The following is a 24010-nucleotide window of genomic DNA, read 5'->3' as shown; positions in this document are numbered from 1 at the left end:
TGAGAAAAAAAGAACAAGGTGAGCAATTTTCTCTTTCTTTGTCCTTATTTCGAGAATCCTCTTCAATTTTGGATAATTGAAACATAATTAGCTGCTCTCATTGAGCTAAAAGACACTGATTATTGAGGTTCTATACGAGTTGCCTGAAGAACAGTGAGAAACACGACCCGCATCAGTCAGATATCTTCCTTACGAATTCTGATTTTACTGTTTAGTTATTGTTTGCTTCTTGTACAGTGGTGGTCTCTAGTCTCACCGAACTGAGATATAACTGCTGTGTGAGTTTCCATCTTAATTAGATGCTTTTCTATCACCCACACACCATACGCCAAAAAAGTCATACGTGGGAGGATGTTTGCTTGTTTGGAATATGTAAGGCCGTCTTTATTTTATGATCTTTATTGTGGTGGGGGTTTTGCATTCTTTGCAGTGGAGTATTTCAGTATTTTGTCCAACAGTGTTGCTGTGCAAACACCGTGACTTTCAGATGAAGATTTTTACTGACATGTCTTTAGATGCCGACTTCAAATACTACAACGTGCATAGCTGTAAGTTAAATTTCAACAGCTCTTGTAATAATCCTGCTATGAACTATTTTTTTGCAGCGCGTATTGGTTTTCTGGTGAGGTTTCTGTCATTCTGCTGCTCTCTGTTGGTGATAAGAGACTACTGCAGGAAAAGCTTTGAGCAACGCTAATCTGCGCTGACACAGAGGTCATTAATTTTCTTCCCTGATAGCTTCCTCTCATCTCTTTCTCAGCCTTGCTGCAGCGGTGCTGCAGCAGAGGCGGGCTGATGGGCTACGAGTGGGATGCACTTATAGCTTCACTCGGTTGTACACATTTGATGATGGAGAGTCCCATATAATTCACATCATTTCAGCTCTTTCTGTGATACTTTGTGGAGAAAGATCTGTATTCTACCACCTCCTCAGATAATAACTACTCCATCACAAAAAGATTATTTTTTTTTCTAGACCAAAGTCTTGAAAGCTAAGAAAAATGTGCAATATAAAAATGTATTAGCAGAGGGGGTTAATATTTATAAAAGCAAAATCCTGAAAGTGTTTACTCTGTGCAAACTTTATACTGTGTGTAAATGTTTACAAGTATATTTATGTATGTTTCAGTTAGCTTTTAGGAGATAATAATTGTTCTGTAAGGTAAAAACATGGTGTGTTATCAATTTGGATTCGTTTTTTTTTGTTGCATTATTTACATAAGGTACTTGGTGACACCATCCATTTATCAACATAAGCCAGAGAGTAGGAAATAGTTACATTTACTCAATTACTTTACTTGAGCAACTTTTTGAAAAAAATTACTTTCAGAGTATTTTTATTACACTGTAATAAAATATAAGGTATCGCTACTCTTACTTGAGTAAAATATCTGGATTCTTTGCCCACTGAATGTGAAACAAACATTTTTAGCCAAAATATTTACCAAAGACAAATATGCACTTTTTGTTAAAGTTTTAAATTGAAAGAAACTGATTTGGAAAAATTTTATTTTGCCTGATTTTGTTATTTTTATGAATTGTCATCTCGGTCCTTAAAATACCAAAAGTTCCACTTACCTTTATATTTTGGTCCATGATGTAATTTTTAAAATATTAAGTTATCATTTTTGTTCAGTTACTCGGTACTTTGAGTAATTTCTAGGACGGATACTTTTTACTTTTCCTTGAGTAAAAGTATGTTGAAGTAGTGATACTTGAGTAAAATTTTTGTGTACGGTACTCTGATAAGCCATGAGGGTGTAGCTTGTATGTTTATGAGAAAAAAGAAGTATTCGCGCCAACAGCGTGACCAACAAGTGAAGCTGTGTTTTGATTTCGTTTCTTCCACGTTACAGTGTCGTCGCCTGTCATTGGACAAAGCTCGTGTTCACGCCCACAACGTCGCGTGCGTTTGTTTCCCGCGAGTGGCGAGTTTAGTGGCTACTGGATGCTAGTTGGTGGTAGTGGCGACTGGAGGATCAGAAGGGCTCTACCTTTCGGAACTGTATCTGAAAAAGGCAGCGAAAGCTGAATTTAATCGAGAGCACATGGCGAAGCAAAGCTCTCTGTTCAACTTTTTCACCAAGTCTCCGCCGCCGGTTTCCAAACCGAAGCAGAGTTCCTCCCCGGCCGAGGCGAACCTGCCGAGCTCCGTGGAGAAGTCCAACTCGTCTCCCAAAGAAGAAGCCAGACAGACGCAAAGCAAGCAGCAGCAGCAGCAGCAGCAGCAGCCAAGTAAGACCAGCAAAGTTAAACAGAACAAGCCTGCAAGCGGAGGATTTAAGAAACTGTTCGGAGACAAGGCCGCGACGACTGAAAACAGGTCAGTTTTTGGAACCGTGTAATTCCTGGTGTCACTTAACGTGTTTCATTTCCCCGTCTGACAAAAAAAAAAAAAAAATTACAGCATGGTCAGCAAGCTTTGTGCTCAAAACGTATCAAAAATAAATTTTGCAGTTCTGAAATGTGTCATAGTTAAATGTTATTTCTGTCGTATTTTTAAAAATAGATGCAGGTTGTGGTTGCAAACCAAGCCCCTCTGTTGTAAACCTCAAACGTGAATCATCTCCATCGCTTATCAAAAGTGAAGGCATTATGACGATTTGCAGGTGTGATAACATGTGTTCTAGTGGTAGACTATGTTTACTACACTGTCCTACAGTGTTCTCTAGTCAAAAATCAGAGTAAAATCATATAAGTGATCAACAACAACCTATCATAGACTGTTCTTGAATAGATGTTTAAAGTAGCTGAAGCTATAAAGCTGACAGTTTTGTAGTAGCAGCTTATTGTTTTTGAGAGTCTGCTTTTTTTCTATTTAACAATTTATCTCCAAGCAGATACAATAAGGGTCTGGGTTTATCAGAGTATAAAATATTCATTAATATTCATTCATAGTTGACCTTTAGCTCAAAAATGATTTAAACATGCCATCCTGGCCATAAGATTGCATCCTTTGCCTCTGGCATAATTGTCATATTAATTTTAGTCATTTACTGATACATTTTTGACAATTGAACTATGCTTAATTTGATTTGATTTTGAAATCAAGCATAGCCCGTTCTTTTTATACTCATCAGTAACCATATGGCATAATTGTGTCAGGATATTTGACCCATCGTCTCATCAGAAACCCCTGAGTTTATTTAAAATATCTGCCATGCTGGTGGTGATCAGCAGGCATTTTGGATTAATGATGAGAAAAGTGGTCAAATATCCAGCCAGAACCATGCGGGAAGGTTTTCCATAGCTACAAAAAGAGAGCGGTTTCTTAGCCATCTTTTTACTTTTCTAATTTTGGCTTTGAGGAAATTTAGCATAATTAGCCAAACTTTTGCAGCAATTCTTGTTTTCAAAACATATTGAAATTGTTGCTTCATAATCCTTCCAATCTGAAAAAACAACAACAAAACAAACAAATACGACAAGATTATAGTTTCTCATACACAATTTGATTTGTGACTTCTTCTTTTCCTCTGGCAGCTCCAAATGCTCATTTGGTGCTGGCGCCCTCGTGTGGGCCAAACTGGAAGGACACCCCTGGTGGCCATGCATGGTGGTACCTCAACCTCTGACAGGCCAGCAAATGAGGGGCAAAGGTCGGGATCAGCGCATTCATGTCCATTTCTTTGATGAACCTCCAACTAGAGGATGGGTCAGCACCAAATACATTAGAGAGTACCAAGGTGAGCTGTTTCTACTAGTCATAATTAAAACAGTATTAATTATTCTGATGTTTCAGTTTGTGTTGAGTCCTTGTGTGGATAATCTAATCTAGATTATGTCTCTTTAGGGTCTGACAGCAGTGATGTTAAACCGGGGGGTGTGTTCTTCAGCAGCAAACCCGTGATCCGTCGTGCGATGGAGCTCGCTGATAAATCCTTTTTCGATAGTCCTGAAAAACGATTAAAAATGCCGGTCTGCAGGGATCCATCTGATGAAGAAGAGGAGGATGAAGAAGAAGAAATGGAGGTGAATATAAAAAGCCTGTTAGAATGAGATTGATGGATTACTGACCTTGCATTTAACTCAATTAAAATTTTAATTCAATCATTATTTAAAATTTACTTGTTTGTTTTTTCTTAGCTTGACAAGCCAACAGTGAGTGATGAAGAGGTCAGTGACATGGAAGAACAGAAAAGCAAAGAAGTGAAGTTGCCAAAAGTCGGTCGACGTTCTTCGCGTTCCTCCGCAGAGCAAGGAGGCAAACCCAAACGCCGCCGCATCATCATGGCCTCAGACAGCGACGGATCAGACGAGGAGTTCAAACCAGAGCAAGCTGCATCCACCAGCGAAGAAGAGGAGGAAGAGGTGACCGTGAGCAGTGAAGAGGAGGAGAAGGAGAGCAGCCAAGAGTCTGAAGCAGACAGCCCGATCAAACCTGTGAAGCGAAAACGTCCTGCAGACAAATCCGCCAGTAAGAAAGCGAAGACGCCAGCTACGCCCTCAGCTGGACCTAAACGAGCTCCAAAGATGATCACAGCTGACGCCAAATCCCGCTTGTCCGCCTTCTCCGCCCCAGACACCTTCGAGAGCCAAGCAAACGGATCCGGTCCCGCTGGAGGGGCGACAACCTGGGATCATGAGAAACTGGAATGGCTGCAGGATGGTCGGAGGAAGGACGGTAAGAGACGCCGTCAGAGTGAGGATGACTACGACCCGACCACTCTGTACGTCCCCGAAGACTTCCTGAACAGAAACACTCCTGGAATGCGCCGCTGGTGGCAGCTGAAGTCTGGGATGTTTGACACGGTGATTTTCTACAAGGTGGGAAAGTTTTACGAGCTGTACCACATGGACGCCGTGATTGGTGTCAACGAGCTCGGCCTGACATTCATGAAGGGCACGTGGGCGCATTCCGGCTTCCCGGAAATTGGCTTTGCGCGTTTCTCAGACGTGTTGGTGCAGAAGGGCTACAAGGTGGCCCGCGTGGAGCAAACGGAGACCCCGGAAATGATGGAAGCGCGCTGCAAGACCATGGCCAAGCCCACGAAGTTCGACCGCGTCGTCAGAAGGGAAGTCTGCCGGATTATCACCCGCGGTACCCAAACCTACAGCGTCTTGGACGGTGCTCCTTCAGAGAGCCAGAGCAAGTTTCTCCTGAGCTTAAAGGAAAAGGCTGAAGACGAGAGCTCTGGACGCCATCGCACCTACGGCGTTTGCTTCGCAGACACATCAATGGGATATTTCCACATCGGTCAGTTCTCAGACGATCGCCACTGTTCACGGCTACGCACCTTAATCGCACACTTCCCACCTGCTGAGGTCCTTTTCGAAAAGAGTAACCCGTCTGCCGAGACCCGCAAAATCCTGAAGGCGTCTCTGTCCTCCGCGCTGCAGGAAGGGCTGAGCGCAGGGACACAGTTTTGGGATGCTCAGAAGACACTGAAAACCCTCTCGGAGGAGAATTACTTTGAGGAGACGGCTGGAGACGGATTCCTCCCTGCGCTGCTGCGGAGGATGACCTCGGAGAGTGACTCACTGTGTCTGTCCCCTAAGGAAGGCTACGAGTTGGCGCTGTCGGCTTTAGGCGGCTGCATCTTCTACCTGAAGAAATGTCTGGTTGACAAAGAGCTGCTCTCCATGGCCAACTTCGAAGAGTACGTCCCTGTTGATGTGGAGTTAGAAAAAGCTGCTGGACCCGCCAGTTTTTTCTCCCAGACCCGTCAGCGGATGGTCCTGGATGGCGTGACGCTGGCGAACCTGGAGATCTTCCAGAACGGTTCAGGGGGAACCGAAGGGACGCTGTTGGAGCGTTTGGACTCCTGCTCTACTCCGTTTGGTAAGAGGCTGCTGAAGCAGTGGCTCTGCGCTCCGTTGTGTAACCCCGCCTCCATCAGGGGCAGGCTGGACGCCATGGACGACCTGATTGCAGCGCAGGCTCAGGCCGCCGACGTCTCAGAGCTGCTGAAGAAGCTTCCGGATCTGGAGCGGCTTCTGAGTAAAATCCACAGCCTTGGCACCCCTCTGAAGGACCAGGACCACCCGGACTCCAGAGCGGTGCTCTATGAGGAAGTCACCTACAGCAAGCGCAAGATCGCCGACTTCTTGTCAGCGCTAGAAGGCTTCAAAACAATGCAAGAGATCATTTCTGCTTTCGCTCCGGCTTTAGGCGACTTTCGCTCCACGCTGCTTCGTCAGATTGTCAGCCTGAAGACGGAAGAGGACGGCCTCTTCCCGGATCTGTCGGCAGAGCTGAAGCGCTGGGAGACGGCCTTCGACCACCAGAAAGCCCGCACCACTGGGGTCATAACCCCTAAGACTGGCTTCGACCCGGAGTTCGACCAGGCTCTCGCAGGAATCAAAACCTGCGAACGGGACCTGCAGGACTACCTGGAGCGGCAGAAGAAGAGGCTTGGCTGTAAGAACATGGCGTACTGGGGAACCGGGCGGAACCGCTTTCAGATGGAAGTTCCCGACAGCGTTTCGGAGAGGAACATCCCCGAGGAGTATGAAGTGAAATCCACAAAGAAAGGCTGGAAGCGCTACGTGACGAAGGAGAGCGAGCGGCTCTTCTCAGAGCTGCAGGGATTCGAGGAGAAGAGAGACGCGGCGCTGAAGGACTGCATGAGGAGGCTCTTCTACAACTTCGACAAGAACTACAGAGACTGGAGGACGGCTGTGGAATGCATGGCCGTGCTGGGTAAGAACCGCTGACGTCACAATTACATATTTATCCATGTCTCTCTGTCCATCTATCTTTCCGGCTGTCCATGTGGAGGTAGAGGATCTATCATCTGTCCATAGATTCGTCTGCTCATTAGCTTTCCCTTCTATCGCTTTCTTTTTCGTTCATCCCTGAGTTTCTTCCGAGTTTCATTTTGTGCCTTTTTTTTCCCCTAGACGTTCTGCTGGCTTTGTCCCGCTACAGTCTGGGTGGCGACGGGCCGATGGCCAGACCCCAAGTGGCTCTACCAGAGGACGATGACCGCGGCACGCCCTTCATTAACCTCACTGGATCCCGTCACCCATGTGTGACTAAAACGTTTTTTGGTGATGACTTCATTCCTAACGACATCTTCATCGGTTGCCCTGGGAACAGTGAAGGTGATGAGGTGGAAGGTCGCGCCTCATGTGTCCTTGTAACGGGACCAAACATGGGGGGAAAATCTACCCTAATGAGACAGGTGGGCTTGTTTTTTCACTAAATTAAAAAATTGTTTTGTATTCTCTGCCAGCGTGTTTTAATAAACGTCGTTTTTCTAGTGTGGACTTGTGATCATCCTAGCTCAACTCGGATGCTACGTTCCAGCTGAGAGCCTTTGCTTCACTCCGGTCGATCGGGTCTTCACTCGGTTGGGAGCATCGGATCGAATCATGGCCGGTAACGCCACACACACCTTTAACCTCTGATACAGACTAATGCATAATAATCCAAGTTCACCCTCTTGAAGAACAATAAACTAATTTCTAACAAACACGTAACACTGAAACTGAATGACACTTTTAATATCCAGAATAAACAAAACAACTGAAGCAACAAATAAAATAGATACTGAAGTCTCTGTAAACAAAATTGTCCTTCAGAAAAAGTAGCTGAGTCCAAAAAACCAAACTGAAGCCTTTTGTCATCAAGTTTTTGGTAGAGAAAAAGTAGAAAAACAAACAATAATGTAAAGGGAAAACATGAATCTCATTTTAATTCATCAAGCGATTAATTGAGGTATTGCTAACTGCGACAGGCTTAGTGGCATCACAACTACACACAAAAAAAATCAGATTTTATTAAAAAAAGAATTGTAATTGAGCATCAGGACCTGCTGTGTGCCCGTATCCATGACAATCTGAGCTTCTTCCTCCAGTCTAAGCCGTTTTTCTGTCCCTCTGCAGGCGAGAGCACCTTCTACGTGGAGCTCAGCGAGACGGCCAGCATCCTGCACCACGCCACCAGACACTCTCTGGTGCTCCTTGATGAACTCGGTGAGACTTTGATTTGCGCTTCCTGCCTGTTATTGCGTTGTCATGGTGACTCATGAGGCTGTGGCGTGTTGTAGGAAGGGGCACAGCTACATATGACGGCACAGCCATCGCCAGCGCTGTCGTGAAGGAGCTTGCTGAGAAGATCTGCTGTCGCACTCTGTTCTCCACGCATTACCACTCCCTGGTAGAGGACTACGCTAACAACGCCGCTGTGCGACTGGGCCACATGGTAAGAGGAGGCATTCCTTTATTCCAATATTCTAAATGTTTCCTATTATGGAGGAATAATTTCAACATATACATTAATGTTTTGTCATTAATGTAATTATTTAATTCATAATTGACTGTTTTCAGTCATGAATTTGACTTTCAAAGCCATAAACGTGTGATTTAAATTTTAGAAAACAAAATTATGACTTTTCTTTTTTCATTTCCCAAGTGGTGTAAAAGAACTTCTCAGGTTTATTGGAATTTAATCCAAGATCCTATCAGGATCTTCCCAATAGAATCCCGTTTCCACCACTTGAAAGAATAAAACACATTGTCTTAATTATAAAATGGAAATTAATATTTTGACTTGCAGTGTCATTTTTATGTTAACGTCGTTAGTGTTCCAAGTCTGCTTGCGGAGCAGCGAATCCTGTTGTTTTTACTCCATTTTTCTCCGCTGAAACTTGTACTGCAGCCTACAACCCGAAACGTCTTCTAACTTTTATTTAGTATCCGGGTTCAGCACCCACCGCACTAATCGGATACAAATGTTCAGCCACATTCATTTGTATGTGCCTGTCATTTGACTCCTCCCACAACACACCATGATTCTAGATGTTTAGACTTCATCTAGAATCAACAGGTGAGAGCCCGTTTTGCCTTTTTAAGAAGTCGGAGCGTTGACATGAAACTTTCTTGTGATGAGATTTAAAACTCATCTCGGTTTAATGAGTTTTGCATCTTGTTTTGCTCCTGAATTTATTTCCATGCTCTGGCAGTTGAATGCTTTTGTAGAAATCACTTTTGCCCTCACATGACAAAGGTATAACTTAAAACGCTATATTTACTCTCAGACAAAAGGATTTGAAATTGATGATGTATCTTGAAATTGAAAGTCCATATATGAGTTTAAACTAAAAGTTTGGTCTTTCAAAGATGAAAATATGTTGAATCTCATTATTTTGAATCTTAACTGTCCCAATCTATTTCTTTCCAAGTCATTAAAATGGGCTTTAAAACTTCAACATAAAGAGTGAAGCAATAACCAAAGGATCACAGTTGGGGAGAATTTTAACAGTTGGTGGCTTCATCTAGATTACAGAACAGCTGCATCCTCCGATCCGGCCTCAAGCCGCTTCCTGAACTAACGTTAGACGTTGCAGAAGAAAGTTTGTGCTTCTTTCCAACAAATCAGCCACTGCCTTCACTTTTCCACTACAACTTGTGTTTTGTCCCCTGTAGGCGTGCATGGTGGAGAACGAATGCGAGGATCCGAGTCAGGAAACGATCACGTTCCTCTACAAGTTCATCACCGGCGCTTGTCCAAAGAGCTACGGCTTCAACGCGGCGCGGCTCGCCAACCTGCCAGAGGAGGTCATCCAGTCTGGACACAGCAAGGCCAGAGAGTTTGAGAGAAGCACCATCAGCCTCAGACTATTCAGGTATGTTTCCTTTTGAAACATGCAGCGAGTTTAGCGCTGCAGCTCCGTTGACGTTTTCCCTCCATTTTCCCTGCAGGAAACTCTGCCAGTTCGCTGAAGATCCTGCTCCAGACAACGCGCACTTCACTTCACTCGTTCAACTGCTCAACACCCTGTAGTTTACCCACAAACCCTCATGTTTCTATTTTTGTTCTTTTCAGGGAGGGGAAAAAACACTACTGCAATGATCTAATAAAGTTTATTTTAAAAAAATGACAATGTTTCATCTAGGAAATTAAACCCTTTTAATTCACACTAGCGCCTACATAACGGTTATTGAATACTTCACAATATATTAAGTCTAGATGTTATGATACATGCATACATTTTCAGTCTGTATGAGAAATCCACAATCACCAGTACACATGAAAGAAGGAGGGGGGGAGGCGATGAAACCATAAAGCGCTGTAAATAGGTACTTGTCTCAGCTTCTGTAGGGCAAAAGCTGTTCGATTCTCCAGCAACATTGGAAACAGAAAAATCCTAAGAATTATGCTTTTACAAGACTTTTTGCTTTTAATTTTGTGGATGTAAAAACAGGCAAGCATCTGATATTAGACAATGAAGCAACACTTTAAAACAGAACCAGATGTAAACAAACAGGACTTGGATCATTTCCCATCGGATGTGTAATTATACTCTCACATCGGTAATCGTTTCACTTTTACTTGGTTTGTAAATAAAAGCTGTTTTGGATTAAGTTTCATGCTTCTAAAACGCATATTTAGCAAACCAACATGGAAAAATAAACGATATGCATAGAATACGTAAAGCAGGCTCTAGCGGTCTTGTCAAAGCACATTTCGGCATCAGATTTTCTGTGTTGCAAAAAATAAAAATAAGTCAACATTGCTGGAGAAAATGTTTAGTGTTATCCTCTTCTCTGATCTCTTTCACAGAAAGAAGTTAGATACTGCGACATGAGTATAATTACAGCAATTCTGGGGAATAACCAAAAAAAATTTATAAAATAAAGACATTCAAGTACAGTAAGATTTTTGCATGAAAATACAAAACTACACAAAAACATAAAATCAAATCTCATCAGTTCTCTTGAAAAAAAAAAAAAAAGCTGAAGTGCTGGAGGGTTTTGTTTTTTTTTACCCCGTATGTTACAAACAAGAACATCGGTCGCCCAAGTGGTGGAAGCATCGGAAGTGGGACATTTTCCTCTGACGAGAACTCTGGATCTGTACATCACTGAAGTATCTTGTTCTTGCGCTTCTTTAAGGAAGATGAGCGAAGGTGGCTTTTGTCTGTCTCACCAGTTCAACCCACAAACCCTGAGTCAGCTGCTCTCCTCTGATCCACTGGTGTCTTTTTTTTCTTTTCTTTTTTTTTTACAAAAAGCAAGGCATCCATCATCAAGACTTTTTTTTTTTCTCTAAACATCTTTAAGCATTTTCATGTCCCAAGTGTTTTTTGTTTTTTTTTGTACGCTGTATTTGCTCTGTCAAAGTGAATTTGTTACTTAGTTCGGGCTTCCTCTTCTGCTGCACAACTAAAAGTGTCTGTGTGTTCAATTGAGCCGAGGCACAAAGGGTCCTCGGGTCTGGGGCTCAGTTGTGCTGCAGCGTGTTGGACTCTATAGGAGGAGCCGAGTCGTACAACGTGTCTGTGTCGTGAGTCGGCTCCCCAGCTAACGTGCATGGATTCGACAGCGTCCCCGCACCGCAGTCGCAGAAAAATCTGCAGAAGAAGAAGAATTAAATTGTGGGTTAAATTATAATGCAAAAACAGGAATATTAGTCCACTTGTAGACAGGAAACGCATACAATTAATGTTGCATTTAATTGTAAAATGGATTTTTGGCCATTTTCATTGATGCAAGTGGAATAACATTTGCAAAGGCAGTTTGAGGTGAGTTTAAATTTTCATGATTTTTTTTGCTTCGTCTTTCAAATGCTTTTTGAAACTATATAAATGATAAATGGACTTAATTTATTTAGCACCTTTCAAGCCAAAAATCCTCAAGAAGTAAGACTTCAGTAAGTGCTGAGCATTAAAAATCAAACGCAGTAAGTGTTCATTGTGCGTCTTTCGGGGGACAGTATGGAGCCGCGTCTGGTTCTAATAACCAATGAGAAACGTGTCAAAATTCTAATTTTGAGACGCATCTGTCTCAAAATTCTAGTTAAGATACTAGATACTAACATCTAGTTAACATTCCTAAAAATTGCACTTGGAAATGCAATTTTTCCTGATAAAAATTACTTTTGTTTGTATATGGAATACTAGGACAGAAAGTCAACTATATAGGGAAAAATTTCCATCAAGTGGGCTGAAATTTTATAAAATTCATGAATATATGTTGTATAGAGAATTGAAGTAGTTAATGGCTTGTTTCCTTCACTTGTTTCCTCTGTTATGTTTTTATTATTATTATTGTTTTGTTTCTACATTACAAATAAAGTTAGTAATCCAAACACTTGCACACAACAATGTGGGGAATTTCACATTTACGTATTGAAGTTTTGTTAAAAAAAATTAAACAATTTCTTTTCTGTAAGAACGTACTGCAATTTTTAATTTAATTATTAAAGTTTTGTGAAATTCACCCACAAAAGCAATTAATATAAACTATATTAGGGATAAAATAGCTTGTTCTTAGGGGGGAAAAAAAGTACATTTACAAAGCTTAATTGAATTAACTGAATATGAATATATACACTGACCTATCATGTCTGATGAACTCCACGTCGTGTCCTTGGTGACACTTCTTGATACAGTTCACACAAATGGCATTGCGGTCTGTTGTGTTGCAGGTGTGACACCTGTGTAGACCAAAAATGAATCATTAATAAAAGAAAATCCAACACAAAAATCATGAGAGATCGTTACTGTCTCCATGATTGAGCTTGTTACCTGTAAAAATCGTGCATTGGGTAGCTGGTGTAACTTGAAATCTTGTACAGGCACTGACCTCTGCTCACAGCCTTTTCAATGGCATCTTGATTGTTCTGTATTTTGTTATCTGAAGCAGACATAGGAGAAATGTAAACATTAATATCTTATTAACAAGTGCTTAGTATAAATTATTTGAGCATGCAACTACCTTTCATTGTAACATTGACGCCAGATGCCAGGAACAACCCCCCAAAACGATTGTTGAAGATCTGATTGCCTTCTAGGGTCGCTGTAGCGTGGTTGGTTATCTCAATACCTTCAATTTAGGAACAGAACATATTGAAAATAACTCTTTTTAAACAAAATAAAAACAAACAGCATTCAAAGTTTATTAAAAACAGCTGCGCGTGTGTTGCCCACCTGCAGCGAAGCCGTCAAATATCCTGTTTTTCCTCAGTGTGGGGTGACTGTTGGTGCTAATGAGAACACCTGCTTGGGCATTTCTGAAGATGTCATTCTCTTCTAGCAAACCTTCACAAAATAAGACTGACTTTTAGATTTACTGCAGTAGTAATGCAGGAAAAATACTAAACAGTATCAATCTGTGACTTTTAGATAAATTGATAAACTACCTCGTCCTCCGTTGAATATACAGATCCCTCCGTCTCTCCCGTCATGGATCTTATTCCTCCGCAGCGTGGGGTTGCTGTCTGTTTTGATCCACACTCCCGCCATTGCATTGTCAAAGATCTCATTGTCCTCAATGAATCCCAAGCCTGGAAAGCCAGGAGAAATTGAGTAAACAAAATGACAAGTGGCAATAGCAAAGCACTATATTGGCAAAAAAAAATCCCTCTGCGATCCCCACCTGAGTTGTAAACCAAAATGCCTCCATTTTGGCCGCCCCAGATCTTGTTCCGTCTGATTTTGGGATTGCTGCCAGTCCTGTAGAAAAGAAAAAGGATGAAAGGAGTACATTAAAACAGACCGTTTATTTCAGTATATATAAATCAAGACTTGGGATTAAGAATGTTCAAGATTATTGACTTTTGTTTTCCTGACAAACCTTATTTGAACCCCAGAGTACATGTGATTGTAGATGTCGTTGTCCTCCAGCACACCATGGCCATTGTCGTAGAAGTAAACCCCAACCTGTGTCAATAACACATATTGGGATTTAATATTGTTCTTCTTGATAAAATACACAAAACTGAAGAGCTTTAAAGGCTAGCACTCTGATCGAGAATTAATGGCATTACCATGATAAAAAAAATGACAAAACAACGTAAACAAGTGATTGTATAATGAAACAGGGTTTCATTCAAACATTTTCTAAGAAAATCTGTAAAGATCGTTTTTAGAGATTTTAAGTATTTTTTCCCCTCTTTCATTATTTAAGCGAGTGACTGTTACAAATTGGCAGCTATATCAGTTCTGCTTATAAACATTTTCAAGATTGTGATGGAATACTGTCATCACTATGTTTGTTTTGATGAATGAAGTTTATTTCTCACTATGCATAACAATATTTAGGTTTTTTTAACCACTCAAATGATTTTGTGATCAAGTCAAACAAAATTAGCTTCTTTCCTCCTGGTATATATAAAATGGAATATGTGTAAATTTTTAATTTTGTTTGGAATTTTTGTTTAATTCAGTTTTGTGTAATTCACCTATTGGAAAGCAGTAAATTACATTTTTAAAGAGGAATAAAAAAAAATAAGCAGATGATCTGCAGTGATGATGTATTCAACAAAATGGACGTAGAATGAAAGTAAATGGCCTAAAAATTCCAAAAGGGACAAAATTATGTTTAATGCTTCACACATTTCTTGCCTTACACTCTTAGTTATTGACAAGTTCTCTTTAAAATCCTTGTTTTTAAGCTGAATCTTGATAAATATAATAATTTTCCATGACAAAGGAGCTAAGTGAAGAATATTCACCAATAGCACAAAACAATAAGGAAAGGTTAGGGTTTTACCTTTGACCCTTTACTTTTTACTTGCACATAATTGTTTCGTATAACCAGCTGTCATCTTACCTGCTTCCCGCTGTGTATCCTGTTCCTCCTCAGCACTGGCATACTGCCTGTCGTCACCCACACACCCGCCAGAGTGTTACTGTACACCTCGTTCTCCTCTATGACTCCCTGTCCTTTTTCATGCTGCACACACACAAAGAAAGAAAAACAAACACTATTACGTTTCCAAGTAAGAGTAGAAAATCTACTGAAGCTACAAACTAAAAATGGAAGAAAATGAACCAAAAGGTTTGTTTTAACAGCTGTATTTACCACATATATGCCACCATGTTGACCGTCATGGATCTTGTTGTGTCGCACAATAGGACAGCTGTTCGTCCTGATCTGGATTCCTGCCAGGGCGTTGCCGTAGATGTCGTTGCCTTCGATGAGGCCTCGGCCATCACCAAAAATGTAAACGCCACCTTGGTTGCCATTAAAGATGGCGTTACCCCTGTGTTTGGACAAAACAACATATTTGAGCATGTAGCATGGGAAAACCCCAGCTGTCAGTCTGGCCACACTGACCTTATTGTGGGGTCGCTGTTTGAGGTTATCCACACGCCTGCAAAGTTATTTGCATAGATCTTGTTTTCGATGAACTGCCCGCGTCCCTTTTCATGCACATATATGCCACCAGTCTGACCGTGGTGGATTTCACAGCGAACCACTGTGGGGTTGGCGTACGCCTTCACTTCGAAGCCGGCAATCCGGTTCCTATGGATGTTGCAGCTCTCAAAGTAACCCTACAGAAACACGGAGCAATACTGAGTTAGTGCGCAAAGAGGAAAGATGTATCGAACATGTGTGTAAACAACTACACAGGTCTGTTTTGTCACATTGCAAGAGGAGCAGAAAGTTTGAAACCAAATATTTAGGAAGGAAACCCAGCAGCTGACTGTGAGAAGCTTTTATATCTTACCATGCCGTGATCAAATGTGAAGACGCCGACGTCTCTGCCATGATGGATGTGATTCCTTCTGATGATTGGGTTGCCGTGATTCTTCACCCAAATCCCCGCAAGAGCGTTGTTTGAAATCTCATTGTCCTCGTAAATGCCCTAAACAACAACATGAATACGTATTAGGAATTATTTCCACTTGTTGCCTGTATACCAGAAGCGATTTTCTCAACAGAAAGATTAATTTGTTGGGACTTTTATGTGATTGGACAATTTTTCTAAGACCGGTGATCATTGCAGAACATCCTAACCCTACCCTATCATCCCAAGTGAGAAAAAGTTATTTTTATAATCTCAAAGAAAATCTAAAATTTGTATCAGCCGAGAATAGCCTGACTGGTGGATCTCTCAGTACCTAACAGTATCTGAGATTCTACTCCTTTAGAAGAATGAAGATGAAATTACTGCCACACAAATCTAGATGATCAAATGCTAACATTATACATGCAAAAAGTGTACACTACCTGTGCATGATCAGTGATGTAAAGGCCAACATTTTCACAGTCACTGATGTTGCAGTGCTTTATTGTGGGACAAGCCCCCTGACCACTCACACACACGGCGGACCCAACTGAAACAGAAAAACCTTATGTCAACATGCATAATGCAAAAAAAAAAAAAAAAGTTTAAAAAGAAAAACAAAGTGCCAATAAGTCCAGCATCTCCAGTCATTTACAGATTTATTTATTTTAGAAGAGAAAAGAATAAAATATAATCATTTTGTATTTATCACAGCGGCAGCAAAGTAAAGAGCAAATTAAAGCACAAAGACATAGAAGTAAGTGAGGTCAAATATACAAAGTAAGAAAACCGCAGTTCTAAAAAACGATAGATGCAGATTCTAAGAAATGTACAAGAGCAATACGATAATGTAAGGCAGCTTTATTATATATTGCACCTTTCAGCCAAAGGCAATTCAGAGTTAAAGTACATAAAGATAAAACAACACGATGTAATATAACACTTCAAACCAATATAGCAATAATATGCAAATTATTATTTTTCAATTTGAAATGTCTTGAATTTTAATATAAAACAGCCAGATCTTTCCTAGTTTTGTATTAGAGGACAGAGTGTTACCTGTGCATGTGCTACGGATGATGCAGTGGTCGATGATGGGGCTGCAGTTCACTGTAATCTCCAAGCAGTGGTGCGCATTGTGGTGCTGGGCAGACTTATCGTCAGGGTTGAACTGCAGAGCAGACAACAATTACAAAATAACTAACAATAAACATGCACAACCATGGAAACGAGAAATTGCACTAAACTTGTTACATACGACAATTATAAACCACGAGTCTTTTTACCCTGATAGTCATAAATCCAACGTAAGCGTCCTCTGAGCCCTCCATGAAAACAAAAGTGGAGTCTCTGGTGTTCTCTATGATGACTTTCTCTGCAACCTTCCCAGGAGCTACAGAAAGATTATAAAAGTTTAATAACAGGACAAGATTAGTTCAAATGTACTTTTGAAATAGATTTGAGACGGACATACCAGCTCCAATCATTGTGATCGGCGATTCAATATAGATCCACTCATCCGTGTAAATACCAGAGTGGACAAATATCAAGCCGTCGAAGTGAGGCTCCTGACCGCCTCCCAGAGCGTCTTCTATGGTGTCATAATACTGGAAAAAATAAATAAGTGAGCTTAAAAAATATAGATTAAAAAACATCAGGGTTAAAAAAGCTGTTTGACTTACAAACATGTTATCTCTTCCTTTGTATCTGGCAGGATTACTGTAGAAGTGTTCTGCAAAGCCTGGCTTAACGTGGGCGCCTTTATACTAAAAAAGGAAAACAACACAGACAGAGAAAATAATTTATACTGGACAAATAATAGTCCAAGATTTTCAGATGCAAATTCATAAATAGCAAAAAAATTAATAAATAAATAAAGGAGAATTTTAAAATAAAAATGAGCAGAAATATCTCATTTCTACATTCTTCTATGCACCTGGAGTTTAGTTTTACTAGAGAAACATATAAAAAACATATTGAGCTTCATTTAGGAAATCCACCTCCACATACACACAAATCTACACTTAATTCTCAGAAGACAAACTGCACTACAACATCCTTCTGGAGTCATTTTAATAATATAGTTTTTTTTTTTTAAATATGCTGTTCTCATAATACAAATTTTGACAAAGTGAAAGCTGAAGACATTTAAATGCATCTTCTTTTAGTTTGGTTTAAAACTCTAAAATGATGGGTGAATGCTAACTTTTGCTAGAAACCACAAGGAGGAGGAAAGCTATTTTATAAATGAGATTTCCTCACCAGCTGCTGAAAACTCTCCTTCCACGGGTTTGGCTGTTCATACTCTTCTGGATTTATCTGGTAAAACTTTCCTGCCTCCGGGTGCATCATAGGTCGGGTGTATTCGAAAACCTCCATGTACAATCGCTTCCTGAAATGTTAAAAAACATCAAGAGTAATTAATATTCTCATATAGGTCACAAACACATTAAATACCTATACGTTTCTCCTTTACACACACACTTAAATAAATGTTTAATTATAGTGATCATTGTGGCATTTAGTAGTATCCCAGAAAACAACTGGAAATTTGAAATAAAGCTGGATAAATGAAAGATGAAGTTACTTAAAAATGTATAGGGACCCCTGAAACTTAATTTTAACCAAGTAAAACACAATATTCAATAACAACAACGTGATGTCAAGTTGTGCATCCTTGCAACAGATCCACAAACTGGCAATGTTGACAATCCTCAGGGTTTAGAATAGCTGCTTTACAGTCTTAGAATATGGTGGGTTAAATACCGATATACAAGTCACATTAATTGGACAACAAGGCTCACCAGAGGATGGGGTCGTTGGCCAGCTCACTGAAGCGCTTGCACACACAAGCTGCACGGCACAAGTCCTGCTCCAACAGGTACGAGAAAATTTTCAGCACCACCTCATCTGGAAGCTTCTCCTGTAAATACTGTTCTGCTGGAGCAGCTGGGAAGACAACGACCACGGCGTTAGACCATCGTATGCTTGTGGGAACAGACCTGACATATTTATACCAAGATCACAGGGGAAAAAAAGTTGCTTAAACAGCTAGAATGGGAGAAAGAATAAAAAAATATTTGTGTGAATTTGTGGCACCAAGTCAAAATGAAGCAATAAATGAAAAAAAAAAAAAATTACTACAATATTTTGTAAATAGATGAATTGCTTATTTTAAAATGAGCCACTTTGGCCAACCTTGTGCATAACATGATCTAAGCTGACAGTTGGCTTCAGTACAGCAAGGCTGTGTCACAGACAAACATCCATTTCAAGTCCTTTGGCGAGAGCAGCAGAGGATGACAGGCCCAAATGTCACGAACACCAGACTTTATAAGTTCCTCATATACAAGTTTAGAGCAGCACTACATGTTTAATCCAAAAAGATCAACCCAAATTGTTGTCTATTAAAATATAAAACTGCACTGATGGATAAATAAAGCTTAATTAATTCAAAATATGAATTTATGCTTGCTTAAATCACATTTAAGAGGTGTTCTGGTTTGACAGGGTGTTAAAATCCATCATATTTATGAAGAACCATCCAACTCAAATAGGTCAAAATACTGGTCCAAGTAACAATCAGGATAAACAGGTTGCAAAACAAAGACTCTAAATAATATATAATTGAATTAAATTATAAATGATTTTTCTGCATTTCTAAAGACTATTTAACCCAATTATTTAATCAGAATTATTAACCATGTTGAAAAGTAAACTGATGCACAATGATTTAACTAGACAGTAACAAAACTATTTGGTTTCAAGTACAAATCAGAAGTGGGAAGGGAAAAATGGAGGTGCAAATTGGTGAAGGAGCGAAATAACCTGGAGCTCAGAAAAATAGACAAGCATAACAAAAAGCCACAACTACAAACAAGTACTGCAGTAAATATAAACATCTTTATGAACAGCTGCCACAAAATTTTTTGCATTAGCTTACATTGACAAATTTTTCACCCAACATTTTCACTCCCAACATATGTAAAACATAATGACGAGTGTGCTCTAAAGAAGAAACAAGACAAAAACGTTGTGTGTAAGTACCTGGTAAATCTGGACACTTTCCTGAAACTCTGGGACGCTTAGGTCGGTGTCCAAAGTTTTCTGTTGTTGAAGTGGAAGCACCCTGTAGGCCAAAGGGAATTTCTCATTATTAGTTATAGAATCATCTTTAAAAACCTTTTTCTTCCATCAATCGTTTCCGCCTGCTGCTTTAGAAAGGCCATACCTCCATGTTTGTCTTTGTGGGACACACCGTTCTCTTGGGTAGAGACTTTCTTCTAAGCTGGTAGGGACTATTCTGAGCTCCTGGACCGGATTCTTCTGCAACCATTTCTGCAGGAATGTCCTCATCTACAGTTAATAGATGGGGGGGAAAAGATGGTAATTAAATCAACCCAAACAACAACAACAAAAAATGCATTTATCAAGGACATGGTGGGCAAAAACTTTTGTTCATGTGAATTTTAAGCTCCTGAGAAAGAAAAGTTTCTTATGTACCATTAAATAAAATGTTTCCTATTTGGTATATTTTGTTTTGAAGCTCACAAATGCTGAAATATCAAAATACCTGTTTGAACAGGATTAATACAATAACTCATCAGCTGAATTAACTGTTCAAATTACAATATAAGCTTTCAGAAATAAACTTAGAAGACATAAGAAACACACTAGCGAGCACCAAATAGTATTCATGAGGAGCCGAGATCAAAATCAAGAAAGGTAAATTGTCCCTTTTAAGATCTACTCTGTAAGATACTCTGTAGCTGTCAAAGGTTTTGACCTTTGACAGCTAAGGTCAAAGGCTGTGATAAATAATTGATTAGACTCGTATCTGCTTGATAAGAATCTAATCGATTATTACATAAACAACACAAAACCACCAAATATGCCTTAAAAAGTGTTAACGATGCAGCTGTGTGAACTAGAGCTAGTTCACACAGCTCTAGTTCACAAAAAAAATCACATTATTACTACTATAACAATAGTACTGTAATGAGTAATTTCTGTAAGAATCACAATACCATTGCAAATTACTCCACTTTCTATGTTTACACTTCAAAGAACTAATTTAAGCAACTAATGAGTTTCAGTTTTTCAAACTTTCCATTAACTAACCACAGACAGTATGTATTACAAGTAAAAATTATGTAAAATATGTATTAATGTACAAACCCATTTGTAGTACAGTTTAAGTATGCAAATACGTTTCAGTACAAGCATAAAATAATATTAATTAATTTTACACTACTACAATCTATTCTCTGTGGTGTAGAAACGCTTAGTTAACGGTGCCCTTCAGCACTGCCCAATGAGCAACTTTAATCATCTTTTTCATTAAAGCCCATCTTTATCATTATTATTCTTATTTTTTTGTTCCTTGATCAAAGTTTCATTGCACAGTAGTATTGTAAACATTGTTCATTTTCTAATTTAGTTGATAATTTAGCTGTAATGACACCTAGAAAAAGTATTGTGTTCCGAAAAAATTTCCATTTTAGTCAGAAAAATCAACCGGAAGTCGGACTTCCAACTAGGAAAGTCAGAATTGTTCAGATGCCGACTTCAAGATCCAGTATGGCCGAGCATTGCATCAACAATGGTAAATTGGGGGGGGGTATATAAATTTTACAGAACACACTTACAAGAGTGCATCTGAAATCCATGTTACGGGTAGCGCCTACAACTCTGAACTAAAGAAATTGACACCGGTGTTTGGATCTAGAAAGTATAGCTTAAAACAATCGTAAGAAGTACTACAGACATGGCTACTTAGGCGTTTCCATATTGGAATCCCGACTTCTCTGACTGTTTTAACTAAAACGAAAATGATTTCATACCAGAGTTAAACTCTGATATGAAATCATTCCCAGTTTCCAGTAAATGTAAAGTAGCAATTTTTTTTGTTGGTATCAAATATTTAAAACCTAAATGTATTTGTCATATTCTTTGTTTATTTTTATTTTTATTTTTTTTTAGAATAGCATTAAGTTGCTGCTGAAATACATTATATCATCCCTATGGTTTAAATTCATTTTAATGATGCCATATAAAGTTTCTATACTTTACTTATTTAAATAACCATGGTATGATAAGAATAACCAAAATCATCAGTTTGTAAATAGTCCTGTTAAACTATTATACTAAATATAGGTAATAAGAATGTTTAATTGAAATCCCCTACAGAACTTAGCAGTCACTTTTATGACAACATTGCCATTGTGATGATCAATTTGCTGCATTATTTTTGCAGAAGTAGGAACAATTATTGTTTTTTCTATCTTAAATAAATGTAAAATGTACTACAAGACATGTTTTGTTTTTTTCCACTCTATGTTATTGAAGCCTACTGTATGAAAATTTATAATGGCCCACTCCTATTCTAGTTTCTTTGAATAACATTTGCAAGTGCACATCTCCTGCTGAATGTCATTCAGTTGATATTTAGAGATCAAATATTTCACCATCCCCTAGCGATGCAAATAACGTCAAACTACATTCAGACCATAATTATTACCAGTACATTCCCCTTACGATTGGCAATTTGACAATAAGACTGTGCAAGTACAAGAAAATGCTTCAACTTGAGGCCACTAATGGTTCACTGTTTAATGTCACCCAAAATGCTAAAACCTAATGGGTTATTTCAAGAGAAAAAGTTAGTCATAATGACGGGCAGCGCGACTGACATTTTAACATCGCAGAGGTTATAAAGACTGGGGCTTTTTTAGGGGGAAATGACGGCTTACGGTATGAAAGCAAAGGTACGTATATAACTGTCTAAATACTCCAATAATAACTAACTAGTACGGGCTACCTTTAATTAGCATGCTACTGCAACTAGCAAAACCCTTTAATGCGCCCTTCCAGGCGTTTGTCATCCGTCATTCTACTACAGTATCTACATTATGCTATTCAATTGTGAAACATTAGCAATTCTGTCACACAAAAACACTTAAAACAGCAGCGGTATTGCGTGAGACAAGCAAAAGACGAGTCGACTCGGGACATAAAATCAAGCAAAACAAAGCGCGGCCTAAATGCCAGCTACAAACACACAAACCTCGGCGTTTCCTGACTAGAGTTCACCGACTGAGAACGCCGTGTTAGGCTCACACTGACTAACCCGTCTTTTCTTTATGTCCTACATTTTAGCTTAAAAAATACACGAAACTGCTACGTATTGTCCTGATACAAGACTAAGCAACTGCGGCTGGGAGTTTGAGAAGCCTCCCAGCAAAGCTATCGCTGGTTGAAGGAAAATTACCTCTTTCCTGGTGGTTCCTATCCGGCTGCACCGGGCGCGGCCTTGATACTCGCCTAGGTCTTCTGCTAACGTTACTTGCTCTGACGGAGTTCATTTGGGGTGTTGGTAATCTTGAGAAAATGTCGAAGCTTTCACGGCAGAAGAGGCGACGCCGAACACGCCGTCTATTTCTTTTTGTTAAGCATTTGACGAGCTGCCATCTTTCACCGCGGCTCGAGAGGACCGTATCGCTGTGCTGCTCCCCGTTCGCCCGCACTGGTGTTACGTCTGGCCCCGTTCCTCTGGAGCAGGAGGAGCCATAACAGACAGCGACAGTCCGTCAGGCCTCAGTCGCATCACATGCGTAGACTGTTCGCCTTCTCATTGCCTTTTCTGTTGAAGGCGCTCGATTTAAGACGCTCTTTAGACTTTAACACATTTTTTAAAAAGTATGCACTGTATGGGAATGTGTGGTTTGTCGCAGCTACAGTAGGGCTCTGGTTACTTTAGCTTACAAATGATCTCCATACAGTGTTTATTGACACTACTAAACGAACATACTGGTCCTGAACCTCAGTGGGTTAAGGTATAAAATATGTAGGCTATATGCATCTCACTAAGAATATTAAGAGAAAAGCCTAAATACTTAGTCACGTGCTTAAAAGCTTAATCTCATATAGATTCATTACACAAAAAGATTTTAGTGTTTATTTCTGATCATTTTTATGACTGTTGCTGTAACAAATAAAAACTTCAGTATTAAAAGAAGAATATTATATGAAAAAATAATAATAATACATGTTAGAAACAAGTTTTTATTACGAAGATATGAGCCATCGGTCCACCTTTTTTATATGCATCAGTGGAACCTGTGGAGTCAAGATGCAGTGTTTTATGTCTTCAGCTCCTATCAGTTGTTGGATTTGCTGTCTCACCTTCTTTTTGACAACCACCCGTGGATTATCAATGAGGTTTAGGTCAGGCAGTTTTGTTTACCAGTCAAGCACAGTGCTATCCTGAGTATTAAACCAAAATTTATGCTTTTGGCAGTGGAGGCAGGCTCCAATTCCTGCTGGAATTCAGCATTTACATTAAAAATGTCAGCAGAGGGAAACCAGATTGTTATTGTAAATAATGAAAAAAATTGAATAACTCCCTTCATTAAATAAAGGTGAAATAAAAGGAAAAGGAAGTGCTTAACATTGCTTCCTATGTGCACCTTTTCCTTCCACTCATCTTTCACTGTGCTTGGACACAGCACTCTGTAACAAAAAACAACTTATTTAGCAATTATCTTC

At 39.7% G+C, this 24010-nt stretch overlaps 2 protein-coding genes across 2 annotated transcripts; one reads left to right on the top strand and one right to left on the bottom strand.

The window, feature by feature from the left end:
- Positions 1-1887: 1887 nt before the first annotated feature.
- On the top strand, positions 1888-12389 carry msh6 (mutS homolog 6 (E. coli)). The gene is made up of 10 exons (XM_008429920.3): positions 1888-2323; positions 3484-3686; positions 3794-3972; positions 4087-6643; positions 6844-7127; positions 7207-7324; positions 7831-7920; positions 7995-8149; positions 9373-9572; positions 9649-12389. Exons 1-10 carry the CDS (start codon positions 2049-2051, stop codon positions 9728-9730), a joined length of 4143 nt encoding a protein of 1380 aa, XP_008428142.2. The 5' UTR covers positions 1888-2048; the 3' UTR covers positions 9731-12389.
- On the bottom strand, positions 9797-23071 carry fbxo11a (F-box protein 11a). Its single transcript, XM_008429919.3, has 22 exons — positions 22734-23071; positions 19695-19819; positions 19511-19592; positions 18268-18412; positions 17726-17855; positions 17146-17229; positions 16938-17070; positions 16750-16856; positions 16523-16634; positions 15907-16013; positions 15404-15541; positions 15010-15227; positions 14755-14935; positions 14503-14625; positions 13525-13610; positions 13327-13403; positions 13091-13234; positions 12879-12989; positions 12667-12774; positions 12477-12585; positions 12287-12385; positions 9797-11300 (listed from the first exon to the last, which is right to left on the bottom strand). The coding sequence occupies exons 1-22, from the start codon at positions 22825-22827 to the stop codon at positions 11171-11173; spliced, it is 2643 nt and encodes an 880-aa protein (XP_008428141.1). The 5' UTR covers positions 22828-23071; the 3' UTR covers positions 9797-11170.
- Between the last annotated feature and the right edge of the window lie 939 nt (positions 23072-24010).

The sequence above is a fragment of the Poecilia reticulata genome, chromosome 15, assembly GCF_904066995.2.
Source record: "Poecilia reticulata chromosome 15, P_reticulata-male-v2, whole genome shotgun sequence".
Taxonomy (NCBI): domain Eukaryota; kingdom Metazoa; phylum Chordata; class Actinopteri; order Cyprinodontiformes; family Poeciliidae; genus Poecilia; species Poecilia reticulata.
Note: the sequence above shows the minus strand (reverse complement) of the source record. Positions and strands in the feature narration are given on the sequence as shown.